The sequence below is a fragment of the Typopeltis vanoorti genome, chromosome 10 (assembly GCF_054136105.1).
Source record: "Typopeltis vanoorti isolate ZY-2024b chromosome 10, IOZ_Tvanoo_1.0, whole genome shotgun sequence".
Lineage (NCBI taxonomy): Eukaryota > Metazoa > Arthropoda > Arachnida > Uropygi > Thelyphonidae > Typopeltis > Typopeltis vanoorti.
Window position 1 is genome coordinate 9,781,178 of NC_143558.1, and position 25,438 is coordinate 9,806,615.

At 35.0% G+C, this 25,438-nt stretch overlaps 1 protein-coding gene across 2 annotated transcripts in view; it reads left to right on the forward strand.

Annotated features, from left to right (window-relative positions):
* The window catches only part of Wdr81 (WD repeat domain 81), a 369,840-nt gene extending 352,834 nt beyond the window's left edge, over nucleotides 1–17,006 (forward strand). For both annotated transcript variants that reach the window (XM_090398673.1, XM_090398674.1), the window contains 3 exons: nucleotides 4,072–4,171; nucleotides 11,601–11,701; nucleotides 16,456–17,006. In XM_090398673.1, the coding sequence (XP_090254799.1) occupies nucleotides 4,072–4,171; nucleotides 11,601–11,701; nucleotides 16,456–16,584 (330 nt within the window). In that variant the 3' untranslated portion in view covers nucleotides 16,585–17,006. The remainder of the gene's footprint in view (nucleotides 1–4,071; nucleotides 4,172–11,600; nucleotides 11,702–16,455) is intronic.
* The last annotated feature ends 8,432 nt before the right edge of the window (nucleotides 17,007–25,438 follow it).

Below are 25,438 nucleotides of genomic sequence, written 5' to 3' on the forward strand. Positions count from 1 at the left end.
TTTTCTGTCAATCCATTTGTATATGCAAGCCCTTACCAACCTTTCCAGAATCTTCATCACCACTCCAGAGATACTTATAGGTCAGTAGTTACTCATCAGTCTTTACACCACCCTTATGCAATGGGATTATTATTAGTAGAATTATCCAGTAGAATCTTCCTGTTCTGAGACTCAAATTATATATCCAGGTCAAAGACACAGCCAGTTCAACAGAACACTAGCTTGCATGCCAGCAGCCTATTGCCAAATTCTTATTGTTTATGCAACAGCTCTATTACCTTCTTCTCATACACGAGTTTCTTCATCTAATGTAGAGGTTTCATTCAACTTCGTGCTGCATGCATCATGTCGATAACTTTTAGCAAAATAGACACTCATTAGTTGTTCATCTCTTCTACATTTATTCATTCTTTTACTTGCAGCATAACTGTAGAAGTCCTGTTTTGGGTTGTCTTTAGCTTTCACAGTTCTTTTCATACTTAGACTTGCCTTTCTGTATAATATTTGCAAGTTTTCTGGCCTCTGCCTTATAATTTTTGTAACTGATGTCATCCTCATGCATGTGGTATTCCTTCCACATCATCTTTTTCTTAAGAATCTCTTGTTTGACTGCACATCCATTTCACTACTATCCTTCAAATTATATGGATACATTCCAATATTGCATCATTTAAGTACTTTTAAAATGCATCCCATGCACTGATGATATCCTCCTCCCCCCCCCCTCCTCCTCTAGCAGCCAATATCATGTGACAGCCTATATTCCTGAGTGCATAATTTCCTGTTTTGTAACTGTTTCTGGATGGAAATCTATATATACTAGGCCACTTTCTGGGTCAGGGCAATACAATTACTATCACCCAGAAAGTGGCCTAGTATATATGGATTTTCATTCAGAAAAGGTTACAAAACAGGAAATTATGCTCAGGAATATAGGTTGTCACATGATATTGGCTGCTAGAGGAGGGGGGGGGGATATCATCAGTGCATGGGATGTATTTTAAAAGTACTTAAATGATGCAATATTGGAATGTATCCATATAATTTGAAGGGTCTTGTCTTGACACTCAGTTACCTTTAGCTGCTTCTGTTACATGTTGCTTGAGTGAGTTGCCTTATAATAGCTAAGTAAATTTAGCTTTATTCTTCTCATGAGATTTCCTGCTACCCAGTCAATGTTTTTTGATAATTAAAGTCACCCATAATGATTGCTCATATAGCATCCATCAGTTTGATTTTAATGTAATTCTTCATCACTAGTAACTGGTCTGCTGTAACAACAACAGCACTCATCATGTATTAAACATTGCTTGATTGCAGTATTAGTAACAGTTTTATATGTAGTGCATTTGAAGTTGTCAGGTATGAGGCAGAATCTATGAGTAACAAGTACAGCTCTCTACTCTGTATTCGTTTCATCCAGTATCATTAGCGTCGTGCTCCCACGTTCTTTCCTGTCTTCCAGGCCAATACAATGTTGGCCTGGAATGATTTCCAACATTTGCCTCATCCATCAATAACTACCATGTCTTTTTTTAAAAAAAATAATAAAATAAAATAAAAACATTATGTATTTTTCAAAAGTGAAGTGTGAAGTGCACAGCGATTGTTTCCTTCCTATTTTTGCTACTGAACTCATTAAAAATGTTCGGCTGAGAAAACAGGAAAATAATGTATGGATTTTTTTTTCTCTTATTTTTTCTTGCTATTGTGTCTGCATACTGGGTAAAGAACTACATTTTTATTACTTCAGTAACACTGACTGTGGTGCAGCTATGAATGCAGATTAATCCTGCTTAGTGATCTCTTGAGTTCACATGAAGGAATATCATGCTTCCTAATGGAAATGATTGGCTTGCACTTCAAAATCCATGTTTTAATTAGCGTTTATCCACATCTTTGCTGCAAGGAGGTTAATGACATTCTGGCTCAAGAGCCATGGTCTGAAATTTTTTCTCCATAGCGATGTGCTTGGAAAATAATGCAGTAAGCTTGCTTTCTGTGCTGCAATTTGCAGCAGTTTTCAGCATTTGATTATACAAATGTTGTGTATGGCAAATCTAATCGTCTTGCTTATGGCACAGGCACTGCATAAACCCACATCATTCTCCTTTGACTGCTCAACAGCTGCAGTTGCAACATCTTCAGTTCATTTGTGGAATTTCAGATTTACACCCTCTTCCTGGTTGGACTGTCAAAATGTCTCTTTCTCTCCAAATTGATGGGCTATGCATTGCATTGCATTGCATTGCATTTGGTCTCATTGGGCCTTTTCATGAAGTCTTTAAGCATCTGTACTGGCAAAGTGCTGCTACTGCAGCATTCCTATAGAAACACTTAACAAGCAAGGCACATTCAGACAAAGCGAGACCCACTGCACAAGTCCAATGACTGTGTTCAGTCTTCGTCCTTTGTTTATATTTACAGCTCACATAGTATGCAAAATTCACCATCTTTTTTAGCTCATGATGCCTATCATTTTTTTGAACTTTTTTTTAATCAAAATTCGTTTTCCCCATGATCCAGTTAGAGTATCACCAAGTTTTAGGGTATTTCACCTACTGATTGGCCCAAATAGGGATACTTTTCATTCATGTTAGAGGTTTAATGGAATATTAACAGCACTGAGAAAGGATTAAAACTAATTTTAATACTTCCAATATTTCGTCTCCATCACAGAGACATCTTTGGGGATTACAAAAACTTTTTGTAACAACACACACACAAAAATACAATACAAAGTGAAACTAAAGTCCTATCTAAGTGGTGTTCCCTCTATGGACATTTGCAGGTGGCCTGTGATGTAAAGAGGGATCTCTGATAATTAAAGTTTCCCAAATTTTGAGAAGTTTAATGCAACTGTATTTCTTTAAATTAGGTTGATTCCTGAGTGCAGATGCAGATTCTTTCTTTTTTTGAATTTACTATGGTGGAACATGGTAGTTTTTTTCAGGATATCCTGTGGGATGTATCCACAACATGGTCTGCAAGGCCAGACTGACCATAATCGTGTTTGCAGATGTAAGAACTGTGTTCTTCTAACCGGATGGATGCTGACCTGCCTGTTTGTCCGAAGTGGGCAAGTTTACAGGAACAAGGTACTCTATATACATCAGACACTGAAAGAGGAGGGAGGTGGTCTTTAGTGGAGCGGATAAGGGTAGCAAGCTTATGGTGGGGCTTAAAAGCTGTATGGAGGTTGTACTTTTTTAATCTGGCTATTTTTTAAGTACCATGGATGTAAGGAATGGTGATGGCATTTCTGAAGTCCTTCTGAAGAGATGATCGGGGAATGGGCAAGGACTTGATTATTTTTTTAATTCTGTAGTTATTATAGCCATTTGAAAGGAAGGTGTTGTGTATGTGTTTGAGTTCAGTTGAAAGGGCAGTTTTACTGGAACAAAAATTGTTGGCCCTATTGGTCAGAGTTAATAATGCCATATTGCTGGGAGGGGTGGTGGTGGGACAGTTTGTGAATGTATCTGCCTGTATGAGTAGGTTTTCTATATACAGAGAAAGAAAGGTTACCATTAGGAAGGCGTGTTACTAAGGTATCTAGGAAGGGTAAACTATTGTTATTTTCCTTTTCCATCGTAAACTGGATTCTTGGATGTAGACTATTGAGGTGACTGAGGAAGGAATCTAATGTGTCTGGGCCATGAGGACAAATAGAGAACACGTAATCTACTGGGGATATACTTTAATTTGAAACACCCTGTACTTGCAAATATGTCAAACACTACCAAGCTTCTTAGCTAGCTGTATGCCTGTACTATCTAATAGCAAGATAGCTGCCTCTTGTCGTCTCTTATCCTGTTAGCATTTAACATGCCTCATTGGAGTGACCTTTATGCCTAGTTTCCTTACCAGGAGTATACACTTCTGACATGCCTCGTTAGTTCTACCTATGGTCTTCCTCAATGAATCCCTGACTCCATGGAGGTCTCTGGTAATAATAACAAAGATAGCAGTATATAATTTTTGTGATAGTGTAGTTGGATAAGTATGCATTAATTTAATTTGCCAATTTGTGTTATTAGAACACTTTATTAAATTTGTTTTCATTTTTAGCTGAAGGCCTTCAATAACAATTATTTCATTACATCATCTCTTGACCATAGCCTTTCTGTTTGGACACCTGATGATACAAAAGCTAAATGTTTTCTCAAGGGTAAGTTACTCACTTTAGACAATCTTGTTTATTTAAAAAAAATTTCATGCTTCGTATATGAAGTTTGATCATTCCACTGACATTTCATTATATATAGGACAGTGACAGTGATAGGTCTCCTGGTAATACATTATTTTTCTGTGTTCTAGATTGTTACATGAATTATGACATGTTTTCATATAACATCATTATAATGCAAGAACATTGATAATCTATTTTGTTCTTTTATCTATTAATTGGAAGGTAAGCTTGGATGCTAGTACAAGATAGTTTTTAGAGATGAATAATGACAGTGAATTTCCAAAGCTTGTGTGGAAAACATTTTATCTCTCATTCATGCTATAGTAAGAGATGTTGCTTGGAAATAAATGGCATTTTTAAATGCATATAACAAATGTTTCATGATGCAATGATTCCACAGTTAATTTTAGTGTTGCTTTTTTAATAGTTTGGCAGTCCACATAAACCATGTTTCTGTAATTCGTGTAATATAGAATTCAGTGGTGTTGCGTGTCCATTTCAGTTGCATCTGTCTGCTGTTGTGTGGCTTAATGCAGCCCATGCTTCCACGTTCTCGTCAATGACCGTATGGTTGCATTTTTATCGGTGTATGAAAGTTTTAAGAGTGTATGTCACATCAGTGCTCATCTTAATTGGTCTAATGCAATTAATTGCAGTATAACTTTAATTTGTCAATTAATTGTAACCAAATCTTTGTAAAGATGGAGACAATGTGTTTAAGATATATTAGAAAACAATAATAAAGGAGAATGCTATATTTGTTTGGTATATTTGAATTACTCAAAGGTGTAAAATCTGGAAATGAAGGACGAGTCTTACCTCCTTCGACTAAAATACTGTTTCCCATTGTAAATATGACCAAAAAAGTTATAAATTTATCGAAAGTTATATATATTAACAACTTATCTATATTATATATAAAAACTTGCCTACCACATCAGTTCACACTTCATGCATGCAAAACAGATGAAACTCAGAAAACAAAAACAGTATCTCATGACAAATGACAACGTTCAGTTGGATTGGTTGACACAATAACCAATCAGTCTCTAGGTGCTATTGTCTCAGAGCTCACCCTGCCTCACCTTCTTAGCAGTTTAAAATTAATTTGACCTACTGTGCCAACTGTACATCTTTTCAAAGGGCTCAAAGGTGTATGCATGTTAAACAGACACCCAGGCTATTAACTCGAATGTGATGCAATGCTTACACGTTGAAAGCATCCTCTTCATGAAACATTAGGATATTGTGTTTTCTCTTAGGAATCACATGAAGTCTGGAAACAATTAGGAGAATCTTTAATGGGAATAAATACAAAAATATAACATTGGAGATATTGCTATTCGGTGAATGAGCACCGCATACCTAGAATATTCGCCCCTGATAAAATTAACTTAATAGTTCTCTTACTTCCCTCCCCTTCCTGTTGACAACTTGTTTAGCATCATCAGTTTCCTGATATGTACCCTCAAGGAGTGTTCAGGCTACAATGACAACACTACATGATTCAGTTTACATTATTATTAATAATCTCCTATCCACAATTTTACTCCAGTATTGTCATATCTAACATTTAATGCTTCTAAGACACTTCTGTTTGAATCAATCTACCTAGAACTTGGTCTTCCTCTGGGTCTCTTTCTTGTCGTCACACACCTGTTTTGCTAACTTTTCCTCACCTTTTCTATTTAAGTGGCCATACCATCTTGTATTACTCTGCTTATACATTCTTGAATGCTAACGATGTCAAGTTTCTTTCTAATATCTTCATTTTTAATATGATTCTGCCATTGATGCCATCTGTTCATTCCCCTTGTTAGATCCTGAATGAAGGAATCTTGCAAAGAAATCATTCATTCAGAGTCTAACAAACATACTAAACTACACAGACAGAGAAATACCTGCACATCAGCTGAAATTAAAGTGAAACTTCTTCACATATGTATAAAAATTGCATTTTTTGTTTTATTTATCATTTACTTTAATCTGTTGTGATCGAATTAGAGTCTTAAAAGAGGAATTTGTTAATATTATTTAAGCCTCACTTTAACTGTATAGAATGATTGAGAGTCACCAGGTAGATATTAAGTAACAATTCATAGAAGGTATACAACTACACATGTCCAGCATAATGCCGGAGGCAGGAACTTACGCAGAAGGTACGTCGACGTGAATTCCATGAATACAAGAGTATAACAGCAAAGGGGAGAACAAGGGATGAACCGAAGGGGAGAAAAGATATAGGTCGTGTGCAAAGGGGACGCGCAAACGAAGAATATAAGGGAATGAGCGCCGTATCGGCTCTCTTCTCTTGTCTTATCATTTTCGTGGTTCGGAAGTTAGCCAGTGGTTTGAGTAAAGGGGGGGGATGAAGCATCAGTGCTACGATGTCGGACGGCAGGCTTTCCTGAGAATGGTGTAGGATTCCACATAGAGCTGAAGGTGAAATTTCCAGTCCTAGCAGAATCGAGCCCTTGCTGAAAAGTCCCATCGAGAGGAATAGAGATGTTTCCTGAGATGCAAAGAATAGAGTCCGTGCTCTGCGGTAATTATGAAGATAGCGTAGCGCCTACGCTGGCATAAGGACAGCCAATAGACAAGAGGTAACCAAATGTACGCGTGGTGCTGAAAGATGTCGGAAAAAGTTCGGTAAAGTAGAATTACTCTATTTTGTGTTTAGAATTCCTTAGAAGAGAGAAAATTATTTGTGAATGTAAATTATGAACATTATTCTAAAGGGCTTTGTGGACAGACTCTAATTAGATAGTTAGTCTCCTTTTGAGAATAAGAAGAATTGTTTGAAAGAGATCTTTTGTGTTGTATGTATTTGATTTAACATAACAAGACTGGGATTGTAGATTTATAGTAACTGAATAACATTAGAATGTTTGTTATATTATCTTATGAACTGCTGGCAGAAAGTACTTTTGGTTAAATACCATATCATTTGATGTCCATCCCAATTATCAGTTACTGTTTTTGGATGCTGTATAATCTTTGATTTAAACTTAAAGTGTGTTGATCTTTTAACTTAAGTTTTCCTTATTTAGTATTGAGATGAATTGATTGCATGAAATTCTTTAGTGTATTTTGCTCTGATATTCCAATAAACATGATTTATTTGCCTAAGCCTGAGTCATGCCTGACTACGATTCCGAATTACCACTTATAAAAATAGAACCTCTTTTGGCAGGAAGGAATTAGAAAGTGTATATAATCATAGATTTAGGTCATGACTGCAGTCTGAATCTATACAGCCGTATTAAAGTAAAATATTGTGTAAGAGAGCCTCAGAATCTAGTATTGTCTCCCTGAGTAAAGATATTTTCTGCTATAGGATACTGGCTGGCACAGGATAATATAAATTTGCCATTATCCAAAGAGGAAACAATCCTAGATGTAAGTATATTAGGCCCAATATCTGAAGAAGTAAAATAGCGATTGAAAGATAGAAAGAAAAGATATAAGAAAAACAACGACGTAACATCCTAATTATTCTCAGAACCCCTCACGATCTGTGGTCTCTAGTCTTTGATCACGTGCTTTATTTCTAACACAATCAGATCCTTAAGTTAAAAAAAACTGGTTTGAACACTGTCTTGCATATTGCTAGTTTGGTGTTTTGGCTGATTTCTCTCTTATTTCTTATAAATAGATTCATCTGGCTACTCACCATACAGTCTTTGCTTATTCTATTGCTAGATTTAATTTGCCATTTGCCTCTAAAAACTGTGGCTAAATAGCTGAAATATTTTACCTGGTCTATAGGCTCTGCATTCAGAGCAGTTGATGTGTTTGACTGAATAGAAAGGCTTATATGTCGGCAATACATGTTAGTTTATTTAACAGTATTGATTCACAACATAGATAACAAATAATAAGAAAACAATATTTATCAACTTATTAGCTGGTATTGCATTCAGCATCTTCAGAGCCCAAGGACAGTTGGTCACAGTGCACAAAACCGCAATTTGGTATAACAGTGGGACTACATTTTTTTTAAAAAAATGTAATGGACAACACGAGGAACTAAAGTTCTATCGGCACTATCTGTTGGATAAAGAGAGAGAAAAAACAGGTATTAATTAGATCTTAAAATGACTGTCTTCCATATTTTTAGTAAAATTGATACCTCCATACTTATTGATTGCGGCTGTATTCATAACTACTTTTCATGCAGAATAACTTGTATGGAGCTCTCAAAAATAAATGAAACTATTAACGCTCTACATGACGAACTGTGGATTATCTTTGTTAGCATCTCTGATGTAACAACAGATAAAGAACTTATTCAAGTCAAAAGCCAGTACTAGGAAAAAAAAAAATTGAAATCATTCAACATCGTAGCAGTATGGAACAACAATATTACATCCTTGTCAATTTATTGGTAGCCCTAATGGATGAAACTGTTAGCAAATTAAGTCAAGAACATAAGTTTGCAATTATACCCAGGCAAGTTCCGAAAGTAAAAATGTCTTCCATTGGATGTGGTATATACAAACTATCTCCAGTGATAGTCATTAACATTCATTTAGATGATGTAGCCATCATCTTAATCCAATGAAAACCTCCCAAAAACGATATTCGCCAAAAAAGAAATCAATGCTTTAAAAGAGCTATACAGTAATAACAATATTATAATAACTAAAGCAGACAGAGGTAATGCAACTGTGGTGATGAATTCAGCAGAATATGAAAGCAAAATGCACGTACAAGCTCAATCTATATACCAATCATAAATTGTGATCTTACTAACTCTCAAAAAAATAAAATTTTGCAAATTAATGAAGAAAGTCACTTCCTTGCCAGAAAAACAGTTAATTAACAAACTGAAGCCTTTTCATGTTAAAACATCCAGAATATAGAGAGCACAAGAAATTCACAAACACTGCTATGCCCAGTTGTGGATAGTATAAACACACCCACATGACTGTTTATACTGTCCCAAACTGAGCATATCAGTGTTTGTGAATTTCTTGTGCTCTGTATATTCTGGATGTTTTAACATGAAAAGTCTAGAGTTTGTTAGCTGTTTCTGTTCACCTAAAAAAAAAAAAAACCATATCTTAAAAACTTCAGACATAATGATTAGTTTTAATATTACTTCACTGTTTACCAACATACTGTTAACTGAAACCCTTGATTTGCTAAAGTCGCGTTTCCCCCCATATATATTTTAATTATTTAAATACAGTATACACAGATTATTTTGCATGGAAAAGGAAGATATGCAAACAACTAGATGGGACAGCAATAGGCTCCCCTTTCCTCAATTTCTACATAGAACCTTAAATATGAATACAGCCACTTTCAAACCATTGGTTTGGCTACATGGTCCAGACATATTAGATATATTTTTATTGCATTGAGAGAGTCAACTAAAATCCACTTCACAATGGAAGGAAGCTAATGACTGTCTGCCTCTAGATACGCTAATCACACCTTCCTGATGGTTCGGTTATTTTTTTATTTATAGAAAATTCACACATACAGAAGATATTTGCACAAACATTCACACCATCAGTTCAACAGTATGGCGCATCCTAAAAACACTACCAAAGCTATCTGTTTCCAATGCCATACATACATACTCAGTGCCTTTACCATCAAACTCATTTACTTGTGCCATACTTTCTTAGCCAATGGCTACAATCCTGATAGAATAGAAAGAATATTAAATGCTCCCTGGAAATTCTCTTCATTGCCTATTACACAAGACTACAGCAAAACTGTTATCATCTGATACATTTCAAGGCACATCTGAAAAGATATCTGAAGTGTGTAATAAATATCAACCATGCACCATATTTAAACCATATGTCAAATTGGCTACTCTCATCCGTTCACCCAAGGACAATCTCTTCTTTATCGCATTCTGGCTTACTATGGATAGACAGGAAGAACTGTTTACATCTGCCTTGGAGAACATTAAAAAAAAAAAAAAATGCATTCAGCACTATCACTATGGCAAGTCAGGTCTAGCAGATAATGCCTTGAATACTCCTTCACACAGGATCAAATGGAAGAAAACAAAAATGCCACACAGAAGTCAGAGAGATTGTTTTTGGAATCAGCAGCAGCTGTAAAACATAGTCCAGACTAATTAATACTTGTTTTTCTCCCTTTATCCAACAATAGGTGGCACCAATATGGAGTTTAGTTTCTTATGTTGTCCCTTACATTTTTTTTTTTTTAACTAGTTCCACTGTTATATCAAATTGTTGTTTTGTCTACTGTGACAAACTGTTCTTGTGCTCTGAAGATGCTGGATATAATACTAGTGAAATATCAGCTGATAAGTTGTTTTCTTATCATTCTGTTGTAAATCAATACCATTAAATAAACTGACATGATGTGTTCAATGTTTCTGTTTATTTTCATAGTTTTGGTGTTTTTGTTGCTGATTTGCATACCAAATTTGTTACAGCTGTTATTCAATTTAATTAGAGAATCCTGGAGACTAGATGTGTTTAGGAATACATCTGCATAAAGCAAAGAACCAAGTGTGACATTTCAAATTCTAATATCAGGCCTAATGCCACTATCTTTCATAATGTGCATCTTTGCCTTACACCTGATTTTACATCAAACTATCTTCCTGCATTTCCTTCAATTTCTAACTGCTGACTTGCAATTTAAATATGCACTATGTATTGCTCTGTATAATATTCCATTTATCCTCATATAATTGTAGTGTTTTGAAAAGCTTTTCTCTGGACAGCTTTTCATATGTCATTTTTAGATATACAAAACTTAAGTAGAGATCTTTGTCATATTCCCATAATTTCTCAACTATTTGCTGTAAAGTGAAAATCTGATCTTGACAACCTCTATTTGGCCTGAACCCAGCTTGTTCTTCTCCAGGTTTCTCTTCCACAATCTTTCCCAACCTCTTTTCAAGTACGCTTGCATAAATCTTATTTTAGAATTGCACAGGAATTTCTTTACTAACATTCAGCTTTGTTTCCTTTTTTTATAGTTGGGAACCATTAGAGCTCTCTTCTAATAATCTGGAATTTTACCTTTTTACCAGGCCCTCTGAATTATGCAGTGTAGGCACTGCAAAAGTTTTGTACCTCTAGTTGAATATCATCTACTCCAGCTGCCTTTCTGTATTTCAACTTTTTGATGGCTATTCCCACCTCGAGCTTTTGAGGTAGAAAAAGAATTCTTGAAAATTTTCTAGTATGATTCTGTCACTGCTTGTTTTAGTTTAATCATTTTTTCCAATTTTTTTTTTTTTTTTTTACATGTAAACCATAGTATTGATTTATATTAACATGATCTTGTTTCACAGCAATAATTTTCTTGTGTGGCTATTTGAAAAGCATAGAGTAATGTGTTTAGATATTCTTAAGACAAAATGATTTCTACTTTTTGATTAATTTCAGTATCACTCTTCTTTTAGGTCCACTAGAGCCAGTTACTAGTTTATGTTTTTATAAAGGTGAAGTTATTTCTGGAACCACTGCAAACAGAATTGGAGTTCATACTTCTGTAGACAGTCAGGTGAGAAATGTTTTAATCAACATCTTAGTTAACTGGATAATTAGACAAGCTAATTATTTAGTTACATTTTTTTCTTTTTTTTTTTTTTTTTTTGCTTGGTTTTTCTGTTCAGAGGAAAACTCTGTTGATCTCTCATCATCTATTTTGTTGTAAGTTGTTTGTGGTGAAATCAGCATGGTTGTTTGTGGTAAAGCTTTGAGTGGCTACATACTCGCTCCAACCATATGGTTGTTTGTGAATGTCTTCAGTTGGTGGAAGATGAATTTCATTGCCCTGTGAGATACTACTTTCCCACTTATATATTTCTCACAAATTGTAGTTATTTGTTTTTATGAGTGTGCATGATAGACTGAGTTATTTGGACTTAAGTGAAATATATATATATATGTGTTGTATATGCATAGCAGAACAATGGCAGTAAAATATCTTTGTTGGGTGGGTTAAATTTCCATGATTTTGTCCAGTATAGAAAGGGGAAAGAGAACGAAACCGGTAAGCATGTGTGTAACAGGTGTTTTGGAAGTATTGAAGAGTACCAGAAAATGTAAATGCCAGTGATAATACTAAAAGTGTGGTAGCAGAAATTCAGGCGAACATAGATCTGAATAGGGAAATAGCATGCTTCATAACTGGGCTAATACAATTAGCCCAGTTGTGAAGATATATCAATTGCAACTTTGTTTGCTTACACCTGGAACAAGGATTAAACCAAGAATATAATTTGTGGTATCTTTAATTTATAGTATAACTAAGAGAAAAAACTTTTAACAGCAAGAGATTAGTGAAACAGAACAGAAAAAAGCAAGAGATCTGAAGCAAAAAAAGAAGATTGTAAGAATAAACGAGTAAAAGAGTGTTAGGAAATTATTTTTTATTGTGATTCTGTGATAAGGAAATACTTTGCAGAATTGCTGCAAAAATTAATATAGTGATGCTCTCAAAAATCAGAATGAAAGAGAAGATGAAAGAATGGGTTATTTTGGCTGGAACCAAATGACCTGAGAGGTGAGAAGTATTATATGAAGGAGGATGTGAAAGAGTTATTAGAATCAGAGGAAGAAAAGAATGAGGTAAAGTTTAAGTCTGCTGCCATGCTGTGATAGAGGTGAACTGAGAAGAAGAGCAGTGATAGCTAATGAATCATTACACGTGCAGAAAGAATGATGCAGAGTTTGTGTGGACCTGTGGTCTTTGATGGACAAAGATATTTGTACATTTCTTATGGACTGCACTTGAATGGATTCAGAGTTAGGTGTCTAGAGAGAGCTTTGTTCACTGAGTAGGTGAACAAAGTCAGGAAAACTAATGAAATTAGTGTAGATGCAACAAGTGTGAGTGTGAAGGCACCCACAAAATAAATAAATGTGTGAATAAACAAAAAGTGTGGGATCGAGTCTAGTCTCTCAGCCAATAATATTGAATGGGGTAGTCAATTCAGGATGTAAAAGAAGATGGTGTGGGTGGGGGACTAAGGGGGGATGCCACAGTTTTTTTATACTAATACTAGAAGTATCAGGAATAAGGAGTTTTTGGCATTGGTTAGTGCAACCTTGCCAAAAGTTACAGGCATTAGTGAGGCTTGGCTCAGATAATGATGTAGTTACAGGGATAGAATGTGATGGATTTAGTATTTTCAGGGAGAATAAGGCTGACAGGACTGAGTGAGGTACTGCTGATGATATCAGATGAATTGCACCCAACAAGAGAACAAGTCATTTGGGCAGATGGCAATTCTTTTGAGTCACTCTGGTGTGAGATTGAAGTCAATAGGACATCATCAAATTGCTGACATCTACCCTCAATGGAGTGTATAGGATTTAATAGTACTACATAAAAAAACTTACATCATTAATAACTACCTATCAATAATTTTCCTCCAAATCAATCTGTTACCTGTCAAAACTCCAACATTATTAGATCTTATATTTCTGTCTTCTAAGGCACTTTTTACTGTATCAATCCAACCTGGCAGAGAACACTTGTTCTGCTAATCTTTCCTCTCCCATTCTGTTTAAGTGATCATATCACCTGAGATTAACTCTGCTAACACATTCCTGGATGCTAACAATGTCAATTTCTTTCCTAGTATTCTTTTTTTTAATATAATATTGTCATTGATGCCATCTGTTTGCACTCTTAATCTTTCTCATGACCTTCATATCTGTGGTCCGTGATCAAGTGTTTTATTTCTAACCCAGCTCTCTCAAATCCATAAGTTAAAACTGGTTTGAAAACAGTTGTCTTGTATACAGCTGAGTGTTTTGACTAATTTCTCTTATTTCATATAAATTTATTCAGTTGACTTATTACTATACCAACTTTGTTGATTTGTTGTCTATTTCCATGTTTAATTTACCATCTTCACTAAAAATCATGCCTAGCCTAGGTAGCTGAAATGTTTTACTTGTTCTGTAGGTTCTCCATTCACAATGCAGTTGATATTTTCATTGTTTTTGTCTTGTTATTGCTGACCTTCATACCATATCTATTACAACAGCTATTCAATTTAGTCAGGGAATCCTGCAGACTTGTACTGAATTTATTTAAAAGTATAACATCATTTGCATAAAGCAAAGAGCTGACATTAACATCTAAAATTTTGATATCAGGTTTAATACCACTTTCCTTCATAATGCGATCCATATAGATAATAACAGAGGGGATAATGTACATCCTTGTCTGACACCGGAGTTAACATTAAACCATCTTACTTTACTTCCTTCATTTCTAACTGCTGACTTACAACTCAAATAATGACTAAGAATTGCTTGATATAATGTAGCATATTGAATAGCTTCTCTCTTGGCACCTTGTCATATGCCTTTTCCAGATTGACAAAACTTAAATACAGATCTTTGTTATATTCCCATGCTTTCTCAACTATTTGTCATAAAGTGAAGATCTGATCCTGACAGCCTCTATTTGCCCTGAATCCAGCTTGTTCTTCACCAAGCTTCCATCCCACAATCCTTTTCAACCATTTCTCAAGGATTCCCTGGTAAGATTTACTTACTAGGGAATCTTACCAGGAACACTCAGTGGGGAAATAACTCTAATTCTCACATTCAGTTTTATTTCCCTTTTTATATATGGGTACTATGTGAGCTCTAGTCCAATCATCAGGAATTTGTCCCTCTGTCCAGGCCTTCTGAACTATGCAGTGCAGCCACTGTAAGACTTTTATACCACCATACTTCAGCATTTCTGGTCGAATATCATCTACTCCAGCTGTCTTTCTACATTTCAAGCTTTTGATGGCTTTTTCTACTTCAAGTATGGATATGTATTCCTAATTGCATGCCTGCTGAGTATTTTTTTACCATTGTGCTGTCATCGCTCGTATCATTTAACAATTTTTCAAAGTAATTACTCCATTCATCAAGGCTGTCTTTTTCTCCAGTTTTCATGTCACCTTTTATCATCTCTAATTCCTTTTATAGCACTCTTTACTACATGTCTGAGCTTCAACAACTCCAGAATATCTTGCCACCTTCCTGATATTTATTTTCTGTTCTTACCAAAGTCTTCCCATGACTTTTGTTTAGCTAGTTTTACACAGTGTTTAGCTTTTTTACATTTTTATCTGTATTCGCTAAAAGCACAAGCTGAGTTATTTGCCAGGAACTTTGCATATGCTTTTTTCTTTTCCTTCATTTCCTCTTTAACTTCCTGTGTCCACCATGGAGTTCTGGATTTTTCTATCCTTGCAGACAATCTCACCACATGCCTCTCTGGCTGAATCAAGCAATGTTTTCTTCAGGATTTACCATTGAATCTCCAAGAATTGGTTTCTGTTCTCAAACTCTTTCATTTATTCTTGAATATTGTTTGTGTATTACTGGCCTGGTTGGCCGAGTGGTTAGCGTTTCCACTCTCCAGCCAAAAGGCTATGGGTTTGAATCCTGTCATGGGCATGGATGTTTGTGTTTATCTGTGGAAATACTAGTGGTGATGGTGGGCAGTAGATAGTGTTGGTGTAGTTGTGGTTGGTGGATCGGAATGGTGGAGACAGAGAGTTGTAGAGTAGGTGCCCTCTCTCGATGAGTCTTTGGAGGTGTCACGTAATAATAATATTTTAGTTTACAGTTCACATCTGAGATCTGCTGAACTTTTATTCACTTCAAAACTTTCTTATATGTTCTTCTTTCCAATATGAAATTCAATTTTATCCTGCTCAAGACTAAATGGTGATTACTTTCGATTTCAAATACTCTGTACACTCTGGTGTCTTGCATCAGGGAGAAAACATCACTATCAACAATAACATAGTCACTCAGACTTTTCTTATTCCTTGCTTCTTCTCTCCATGTAAATTTGTGTGCATTTTTATGTTGGAACATTGTGTTAGTAATAACCAGTCCATGTCCTGAACAGAAATCCAACAGGTATTTATTCATAATGTGATCTGTATAGATGATGAATAACAGATATAGCATGAACAGTTAATTGTCTTACATTTGATTTCAACATCAATCTTCTAGTACCAAACTTCAGTTATGATAGATTTCTTATAACTCAAGTGTAGTGTGTGTGTGTGTGTGTGTGTGTGTGTGTGTGTGTGTGTGTGTGTGTGTGTGTGTGTGTGTGTGTGTAGTTCTGTTTAATGGCCTATTTACACTATGTTACTGTTACTATGTCATTAGAAATAAACTAACTAGTAAAAGGAAAAAGTGAAATTAGAAATTTTAGTTCATTAACACTACTTTCAGAAATTGCAATGCGCTGCATTGATGATTCTTTTTTTTTCTTTTAAGGCCACCTATTCAAGTACCCGACTTCGTTCAGAGTCCTTTAAAGGTGTTTTGACATCTATGTCTATCTTGCCACTAAACAGATTATTGCTTTTAGGAGCAGAAAATGGGAGTATTGTGCTACTATGTTGATGTGTACATTTACTGTTTAGCAGAAGCATTTTATGTACTTATTCAGTACTGTAGTCCTGTTGTAGTAGTATTTTGGCTAGTCATAATCATGTTAAATTATTGGACCTAAATTTGACTTGTTTAAAATTTTGTATACTGAAATTAGAATGTCAATATTTTTTCACCTTTATTTTTTTTATAAACTTACACTGGAAGCAGCTTAGTTTAGTTTCAGTTCTAAATGAAATGTTCTTGAAGATAACTGCTATTTTTCCAGTGAACTGCATCTTGTAAAGTCAAAACCATATATTGTGTATATAGTTATAATTTTCCATTATTGTTAAACAGTACTTGAAGTGATAAAATATTTATTATATTTTTGGATCTAAACAGTATTTATAATTTATTTACAGTTTCAGATTTATTTACAATTATGTTTAATATATATTGTATATGTGACTATGTAATTATGTATATGTTTATAACAAACTGAGAAATGAATAAATGTAAATATTTTAAAGGTCTACCTATAAGTAATTGTGTATATATATATATATATATATATTCATGCAAATAAAAATAAATTTGTTTAGACTGCCTGTATTTACACTTAATTTGACAATGATATAAAAGAAATCCATGAAATAACAGTAGTATAAAATATTAGTTTGCTGCATCAGAATTCATTTTACAGTTGAAAGTATGGGTACCGTATTTTCTTTTATTTAATTATTTTCTTCTCTTCTTATACTTCATCTAAAATGATTTCTAGATTATTTAAATATGTTAGATTTAATTGCTGTTAGGACAGATTGAATGAAGTTGACCAAATTCCAATTGGTTTTTCATAAGTTTTATCTCTTAAAAACACTTGATTAAATGTGGAGTTTTTGCTTATTTCATTCAGTCTTGACTGAATGAAATAATGGTTAAATGCTGATGTACAGTATTTTAGTTATAGAATTGTTATTAAATTACTTATTACTTGAAATGAATTTAAGTTAATTTATGTGTTATGTGGATTAATATCTTATAAATTTTACATTTTATATATAAGTTATAGAAATTATTAGCTGTACTAATAATATAGAATTCAGATTTAAATGTAATTCTAAGTTTATTATCGTTTCAGAGTATATGTGTGTTTATATGCTAATTAGGGTAAGGTCCAAAGGAGATGCCAGGTTTAATTTAGGTGAAGTGACATTCTGATGGTTTGGTTAAGCTTTCATTTTTAGAGCATTGTATTAAAGATTATAGGTTACAAATGAGCAAGATGGTACTGATTTTCTATTCTATTGGTATCCAGTAAATTGCTAGGCAATTTTGGTTGCCTAACAATTTACTGGATACCAATAATCCACTCTTATCATATCCCTCCCCCTTTGTCCTAACAAAAATTGCCCTAAAGCTTAACTGGCAGTATTCACTTTAACTTTTAATTGATGTACCTAAAAGAACAAAACCCTGAATCAGGTGCTTCACTTAATTCTACTGTTTAGACATTATCATGAGTGTTGTGTAATGTCAAAACTGACATCTGTCATTCAAGGGATAAGCTGTTCACCAGACTGTCTTGACTATTTCCATATATACAAAAATGTAAATGAATCAGCTGATAATTTTATATTCTGGTAATTGAAGGTTAGGTAAATAAGAGAATTTTTTTTTTTTAATGTTTAGGTTTGCAAGCAAGAGAGGTTTTTTTTAGTTGAAAGAAACTTAAATGATTTATGTGTTTCAGATTATTCTTCGCTGTATCTCTTGCCTTTGTCCTTAAGTGCGTAATGCCCATAAAGAACTTTGATGCCAGCCTGGTTGGCTGAGTGATTACCGTATCTGCTCTCCAACATGCCGTGGACATGGATGTTTGCGATTGTCTGTGAAAATACTAGTGGTGGTGGTCTATAGGTGGCATTGATGTGGTTCACTGTAGTTGGTGGATGACGTGTTGGAGATGGAGAGTTGTAGAGTAGGTGCTCTCCCTCAATGAGTCTTTGGACTCCTTGAAGGTGTCACATAATAATAAAAAAATACAATAAAAAAAACATTCGACCATGAAAAATAATAATAAACTGTGACTTAGCACTTATCATAAAGTGAAACTATTTTGGGATTAAGATTTCACACTACTCTTCTAATGAAGAGGAGATGAAGGCAAGAATATAATTTCGTATCAAGATTTTGTCTAATATGTATTTTTGCTATTTAAATGAAGTGTCATTAACTGGTCTTGAAGGGGTTTTTTTTTTCCCTATGAGACCGTGTTTTCCTTGATAAATGAGTAGCCAAAGAACATATACAGATGACACAAAACATATAGGTAGCTTGATTATAACACAGGTGCTTTGATAAAATCTTAATCCCAAAATATTTTCACTTTATGATAAGTGCTAAGTCACAGTTTATTATTATTTTTCATGGTCGAATGTTTTTTTTATTGTATTTTTTTATTATTATGTGACACCTTCAAGGAGTCCAAAGACTCATTGAGGGAGAGCACCTACTCTACAACTCTCCATCTCCAACACGTCATCCACCAACTACAGTGAACCACATCAATGCCACCTACAGACCACCACCACTAGTATTTTCACAGATTAAAATTTTCACAGACTAAGCCAATTAAAAACATTCTCACATATTTTTAAACGTTATTGGTTTGATAGTAAAAATTTGTTCACAGTGATCATTCAGAATGATATATTAATGCCATATAACTTATGCTCCTACCAAATTCTATATCATTTATTTAAAGGAAAAAAAAGACTTGCTGCGATTTTTTTTTTTTATTTTTTTTTCAAAAATCCCAAAGGCACATTTTGCAGTGAATAATAGCAAATTGATGTCATGTTTGATGTTAGTATAACACATTGATATAAAAAAATTAGGCCAACAGAAGGTAATTTGTTTAGTGGTTACTATTAACACTATAGAAAGATGGGATTTTTTTTAAATGAATTAACAGTGTTCACTTGTAGTGACTCTTGGTTTTTGAGTGTGCTTGTTTCACACCACACTAGTATGCATCAGAAATATTTCAAAAGTGATTGCTGCAAGTTTGTGCTAAGCAAAATAGTTTGAGTCTGTAAATGGGAATGACATTGCATGAGTGAGCAAATGTAAAAGTAATGAATAATAACATGAGCTTGAGTGACTGAGAAATGTCTGGTGAGTGGTATAGGAGAGAAGCAGAAGAAACAAGGGGCAGAGTTCAAAGAGTATAAAAGAAAGATGGGAATACTTGACAAAATCCTGTTTTTCTATAAAGATTAAGAATTTTAGAATAAGATTAGTGTGTTTTTTTTTTTACCAATAAATTTAATGATAAATTATGCCAACAAGTTTCACCAACTGGGCTGTTTGACTTCTTCAGGGCATACAAATAAGGTAAAGACAACTCAAAGTCGCTAGTACGTACAACAAACCTATAAAATAAAACAAAATTAAAAAGATTCCCTGAAGAAGCCAAGCAGCCCAGTTGGTGAACCTTGTTGGCATAATTTATCATTAAATTTATTGGTACAAAAAAAAAAAAAAAAAAAAAAAAAAGTGTAATCTTATTCTAAAATTAAGTTAGTGGCCAAAAATATATACTCAAAGATTAAGAATGCTACCAAGGGTGTTAAAGTGGAAAGTGCAAAAGTAGATATTTTGGCAGATATAAATGACACGTATTGAATGAGAGAAATATGAAAGTGTTACTGGAAGAGCAAAACAAAGTGAGTGAGAAAGTAAAATTTGTCAGCAGCTAAAAAAAAGGACTCATGATTGTAAATAAGTCAAGGTGCAGGGTTGCACAAGAGGAATGGAATGTCGCCAGTGCTGACTCTCGGCATCAGCAGAAGCAAGCACATTTCTGAGGCAATGCATTTAAAAGGGCGGCATTCAGTCAGTGTGTATATATAATATATATAAAAATGATTTGTTTTTGAAATCGTCAGTAATATAATTTTGTGATGATTATATTAAAATGACTGAATTAGTAGGAAAAGATTTCATTTCTTGAAATACAAATTTTTTAATTTTCATTATTTTTTTTAGTTTTAAATTTTGAAGTAAAAAAAATTGCAAAATCATCAAAAGAGCACAAAATTGGAGAACAGTTTTTTGTTAGAAGTCGGCAAAAAATTTACTACTTCTAAGTGCAGTTCATGGATATGGAGTAAATTTGATAAGGCAAAAAAGTCTTGCACACAATGGACAAAACAGAGATAGGGATGATGGGAAGTTGACGTTGGCATTCCCCATGCAGAGTGAAATGCACTCAAATTGAATGCAGATGGTAAATAGACATCAGGGTTTCCCAACAGTAGTGCATTTGACAAACACGGGTAAATGTGATCTTAGCGACTTTAATCATGGACTATTATCGGCACAAGACATGTGAGTTTTTATTTGCCCAAGTGGTAAGAACCCTTGGGTTCTCAAGGGCAATTGTATCACAGGTTTACCAGGAGTGTACCAGTGAGCAAGTGGTGACTAACCACCTGCCATTGATGACCAGGGTCATACTGACCAACCACAGGGTAACAGCATCATAAATCGAATCAGTTTCAATGATGGATGCCCAGTCAGCAAGCAAACTGTATGGTGTATATCACAGGCTATGGAGCTGATGCCCTCATGTACTACTGTTGACAGTTTGTCATTGGGCATTGCACCTAGTGTTGGAACCATCAAAACTGGACCTCTGCAGAGTGTGGTCTGATCAATCTCATTATCACTTGTACCAAGCTGACGGGAGGGTGTGGGATTGACAGCATGAGGCCATGGGCCATGTCATGCTGAGTTGGCTCTATGATGTCTGAGGAGCCTTCTCATTTTATATTATATATATACAGGGTGTCTCAAAATTCATGCAAGAAGTAATTTTGATAGAAAACACAGGTTTTTAATTAAAAATTGTATACGTGTATATTATATAAATCAGGCATATATTCTGGGTGTGCTAGATGTGCAGTACACCACATATTAGCAATACCATTGATATATATATATACACACACACACGTCTAATGTTTTGTCCATATCGGAAGTATATTTCGTATGTGCTAGCTGTGCGGTGCACATCGGTGGAACAGCAAAATCACCAATATTTTTGCATTTATTTCTGTTAAAGACTCTCCACCCTTCCCTAATTGTTTCCTGGCATGACTTCTTGTGATCCCTAAAATTAAACACAATATATACTAATGTTTCGTGAAGAGGACACGTGCGTCAGACATACAGACAGTCGCATTCTTAGTGTTTCACCCAGAAGGCAAGGCAGCTTTGAGCTGAGACAATAGCACCCAGAAATCAGTGTCTATGATGGGTTATTGTGTCAACCAATCCAATTGAATGTTGTCATTTGTCGTGAGTTGTTTTTTTCTGGGTTTTATCTGTTTTGTGTGCATAAAGTGTGAATTGGAATTGTTTAGGACAGCGATATAGAGAAGTTTTTAATTTTCTATAGATAATTTAACTTTTTTGGCCCATATTCGTGGATGATGTGGAAGGAACACTATTTGCATAAGGATGACGTCTGTTATGAATGTTATAACCAGCAGGCTAGAATAGTCGCAACTCTTGTATGGAAAGCAAAGTCTGAGTATGAAAAGAAACTGGTTCTGTGTGCTGAAGACAACCCACAAGAATTCTATCGATATGCAAGTAAAAGAAAGAATGATTATGAAAGAATAATTTCTAAATGCAGATGGCATGAGGGTTACAGATGCAGAAGAGGTTGTTCAATTAATGAGTGCCCTTTTCATTGAAAGCTATCAAATGGGTGAACACAACATTGATCTCGCTGTTACCTCTTCACTAGATGAAGAAACGTAGGTGTGTGAGTCCGAGGTAATAGAGCTGTTGCAGAAATTGAATAAGAATTCAGCAGTAGGGACTGATGGAATATCATCACGTGCAAAAAGTGTTCAGCTGAACTGGCCATTCCTTTGACCAGGATGTTTAATGAGTCAGAATAGGGAAGATTCCACAGGAATGTATGGTAACTCCATTGCATAAGGGTGGTGCAAAGACATGTATCCAACTATCGACCAATTAGTATCTCAGGAGTAGTGAAGATTTTTGAAAAATTGGTTAGGGCCTGCATTCAGAAATGGGTTGACAATGAATCTACTTTGTAATGAACGACATAGGTTTACTAAGAGAATGTCATGTTTTAGCAACTTGATCACATTCTATAATGTTCCCATTGAACTAGACAAGGGGAATGGATACACCATGATACTTTTGGATTTTGCTAAGGCTTTTGACAGAATACAGGATATAAGACTATTGGAGAAAATGGGTTTGGGTTATACAATATTAGCATGGATAAGAGGATGGCTGACGGACAGATATCAAAAAGTGGTATACGGGGGATCTGAGTACAAAGTTTAAAGTAACAAGTGGTGCACCACAAGAATCTGTGCTTAGTCCACTGTTATTCAAGCTGTACATTAATGATATTGGGAAGGATTTGACAAGCGATATGCAGTTATTTGCTGATGACAGATGGGTTGGGCAATCAGGAATGCTGCTGATATGCAGTCTTGGCAAAATGATTTGAATAGGCTGGAATTATGGGTGTCAGTAAATGTAGGCATTCACTTCGGCATGATTAGATATCCAATGTCATACATATATTGGTGGGATTAGGCTAGAAGAAACTAATGAGGCTAGGGATCTTGGAGTGTTAATAGATAAGAAGTTGAAGTTCAGGGGCCATGTGGCAAAAATTGCAAATACAACTCAGATAATTGCAATGCTGAAACGAATGTTCACATGTAAAGATAAAGATGTTATTTTGCCGCTTTACAATGCTTTGATAAGACCTCACTTGGGCTATTGTGTGCAGTTCTGGTTTACGTTGTGATTCTGATAAAGGTAGACTGCAAACAGGAGAAAAAGGGGTGATATGATTGAGACATAAACTTCTGAAAGGGTCATACAGGATTTCAATTGATGGAATTTTTCAGTTTATGGAGGATGGGGGGGGGGAGAGGACGAGAGGGCGTCCTTGGAAGCTGAGAATGAAGGGTGTGAGGGCTAGATTTTTCTCTCAGAGGGTGGTGATTGATTGGAATGGATTGCCATTGGATGCTGTGAATGAATTCAAGAATAAGTATGAAAGCTGGTGTGTGTGTGTGTAGTATAAGGCCTCCCTTGATGAGTCTGACTCCCTGAGGTCAATAATATTTACAATGGGAAATAACCACAATTGTTGACGATCAACTGAATATCCCGTTTTCTGTCAGAGCTTTTGCTGATTGTAGTCGAAGGATGTAAGTCTTGTCCTCTTCCATATTATACCTTTGAATGATTCAAAGATATCAACGAAATTTAGCATTCTCCTTCATTATTGTTTTTTTGAAAAAAAATCAACTAACGCCTTTTATTCCAGTACAAGGTGGAGGCGAGGCCGTTTTAGCCCTATCTAACTTTTGGAGACTGCAATATTTTAATGTCTGAAAATAGTGTGGGTTCTACAGTCGATTTTCTTGAGTTTACGGGACGAAAAAACCAGCTTGTCCGTGCCAGAAATCGACTAACTAGGGAACCTACCGAAAAAAAGCTTAGAAAAAGTTCCTCTAGTCATCGACTAAAATCGAGCTTGTTGCATACTTTCTTTGGGCGTTTTAGTGCTGAGGACTAAACACCACTTCCACTGAGTTACACAGGCTCCTTAAAACAAACACATTGGCTCCACCCTATGCAGATTGGGTTACAATTGATTGGTTAATTAAAATGTTCAAAGTTAACCCATAATTAATAGTATTCGACAAATTAAAAATGAGCGTTGATGAGCTCGATTTAATGCACTTTTAAATCTAACTTTCATACATCGATAAAAACGCAATCATATGGTCAAATTGACTGAATTTTGTAGCGGATTGCTCATTAGAATGAATTAGAAAACTAGCTGCATTGTTCTCGTGCACAAGGACGTGGTCTCGAGACCGTCATAGCTGTAAAGCAGAGGCGTAACAATCAGAAAGGTGTGACTAAGGGCGACATTAAGGTGAACAGGATTTAGTGCAATTTCTGTTGATGCTATGATTTTTCTTTCAAGTTTATCAAAGCATTTGTAAATTATTTCAGATCTATCCCAATTTACTGAGTGTATTATGAACTGATGGTGATTGGGATCAGAAGAATGAACCACATGACTGGATTAGGTCTGGCTCAATTGATTTTTCTTGTCCATGATATGGGAAATTACAGATTGTAACCTATTTGTTAGAAATAGAGCTGACATATGGAATGATGATAACCTTTCACATCATTACGTGGGTGGCAAGATTTTTTTAAATAAGTTGGTACATCTGTCATGTGAAACTGTGGAATGTTAACAATGGGAGTCTCAGAGCATTTCATTATCCTTCTGAGGAATCTTTATTATGAACAAGAAGCTACTGTCCGAACAGATCTTGGAGAAACTGAGTATTTCACAATACTTGCTGAAGGTAAAGGGGTGCGACAAGGATGTATTTTATCTCCATACCTGTTTAACTTGTACAGCGAATACATTTTAAGAATGGCAGGGCTAGAGGAATCTTCAGTTGGAATTAAAATTGGTGGGGAAAATATTAATAATTTGAGGTATGCAGATGATACCACCTTGCTAGCAGAATGCAAAGATTTGAAGGAACTTATGAAAGTTAAAGAAGAAAGTGCTAAATATGGTCTTAAACTTAACCTCAAAAAGACAAAAGTTATGGCAACATGTGAACTTAATGATTTTGAAGTAGAGGGGGAGAAAATGGAAGTAGTTAACAATTTTGTGTTCCTAGGATCTCGAATTGATAAAGATGGTTATTGTACCGAAGAAGTTAGAAGAAGATTACTTGGAAAGAAAGCAATGACAAATTTAAGCAAGATCTTTAAA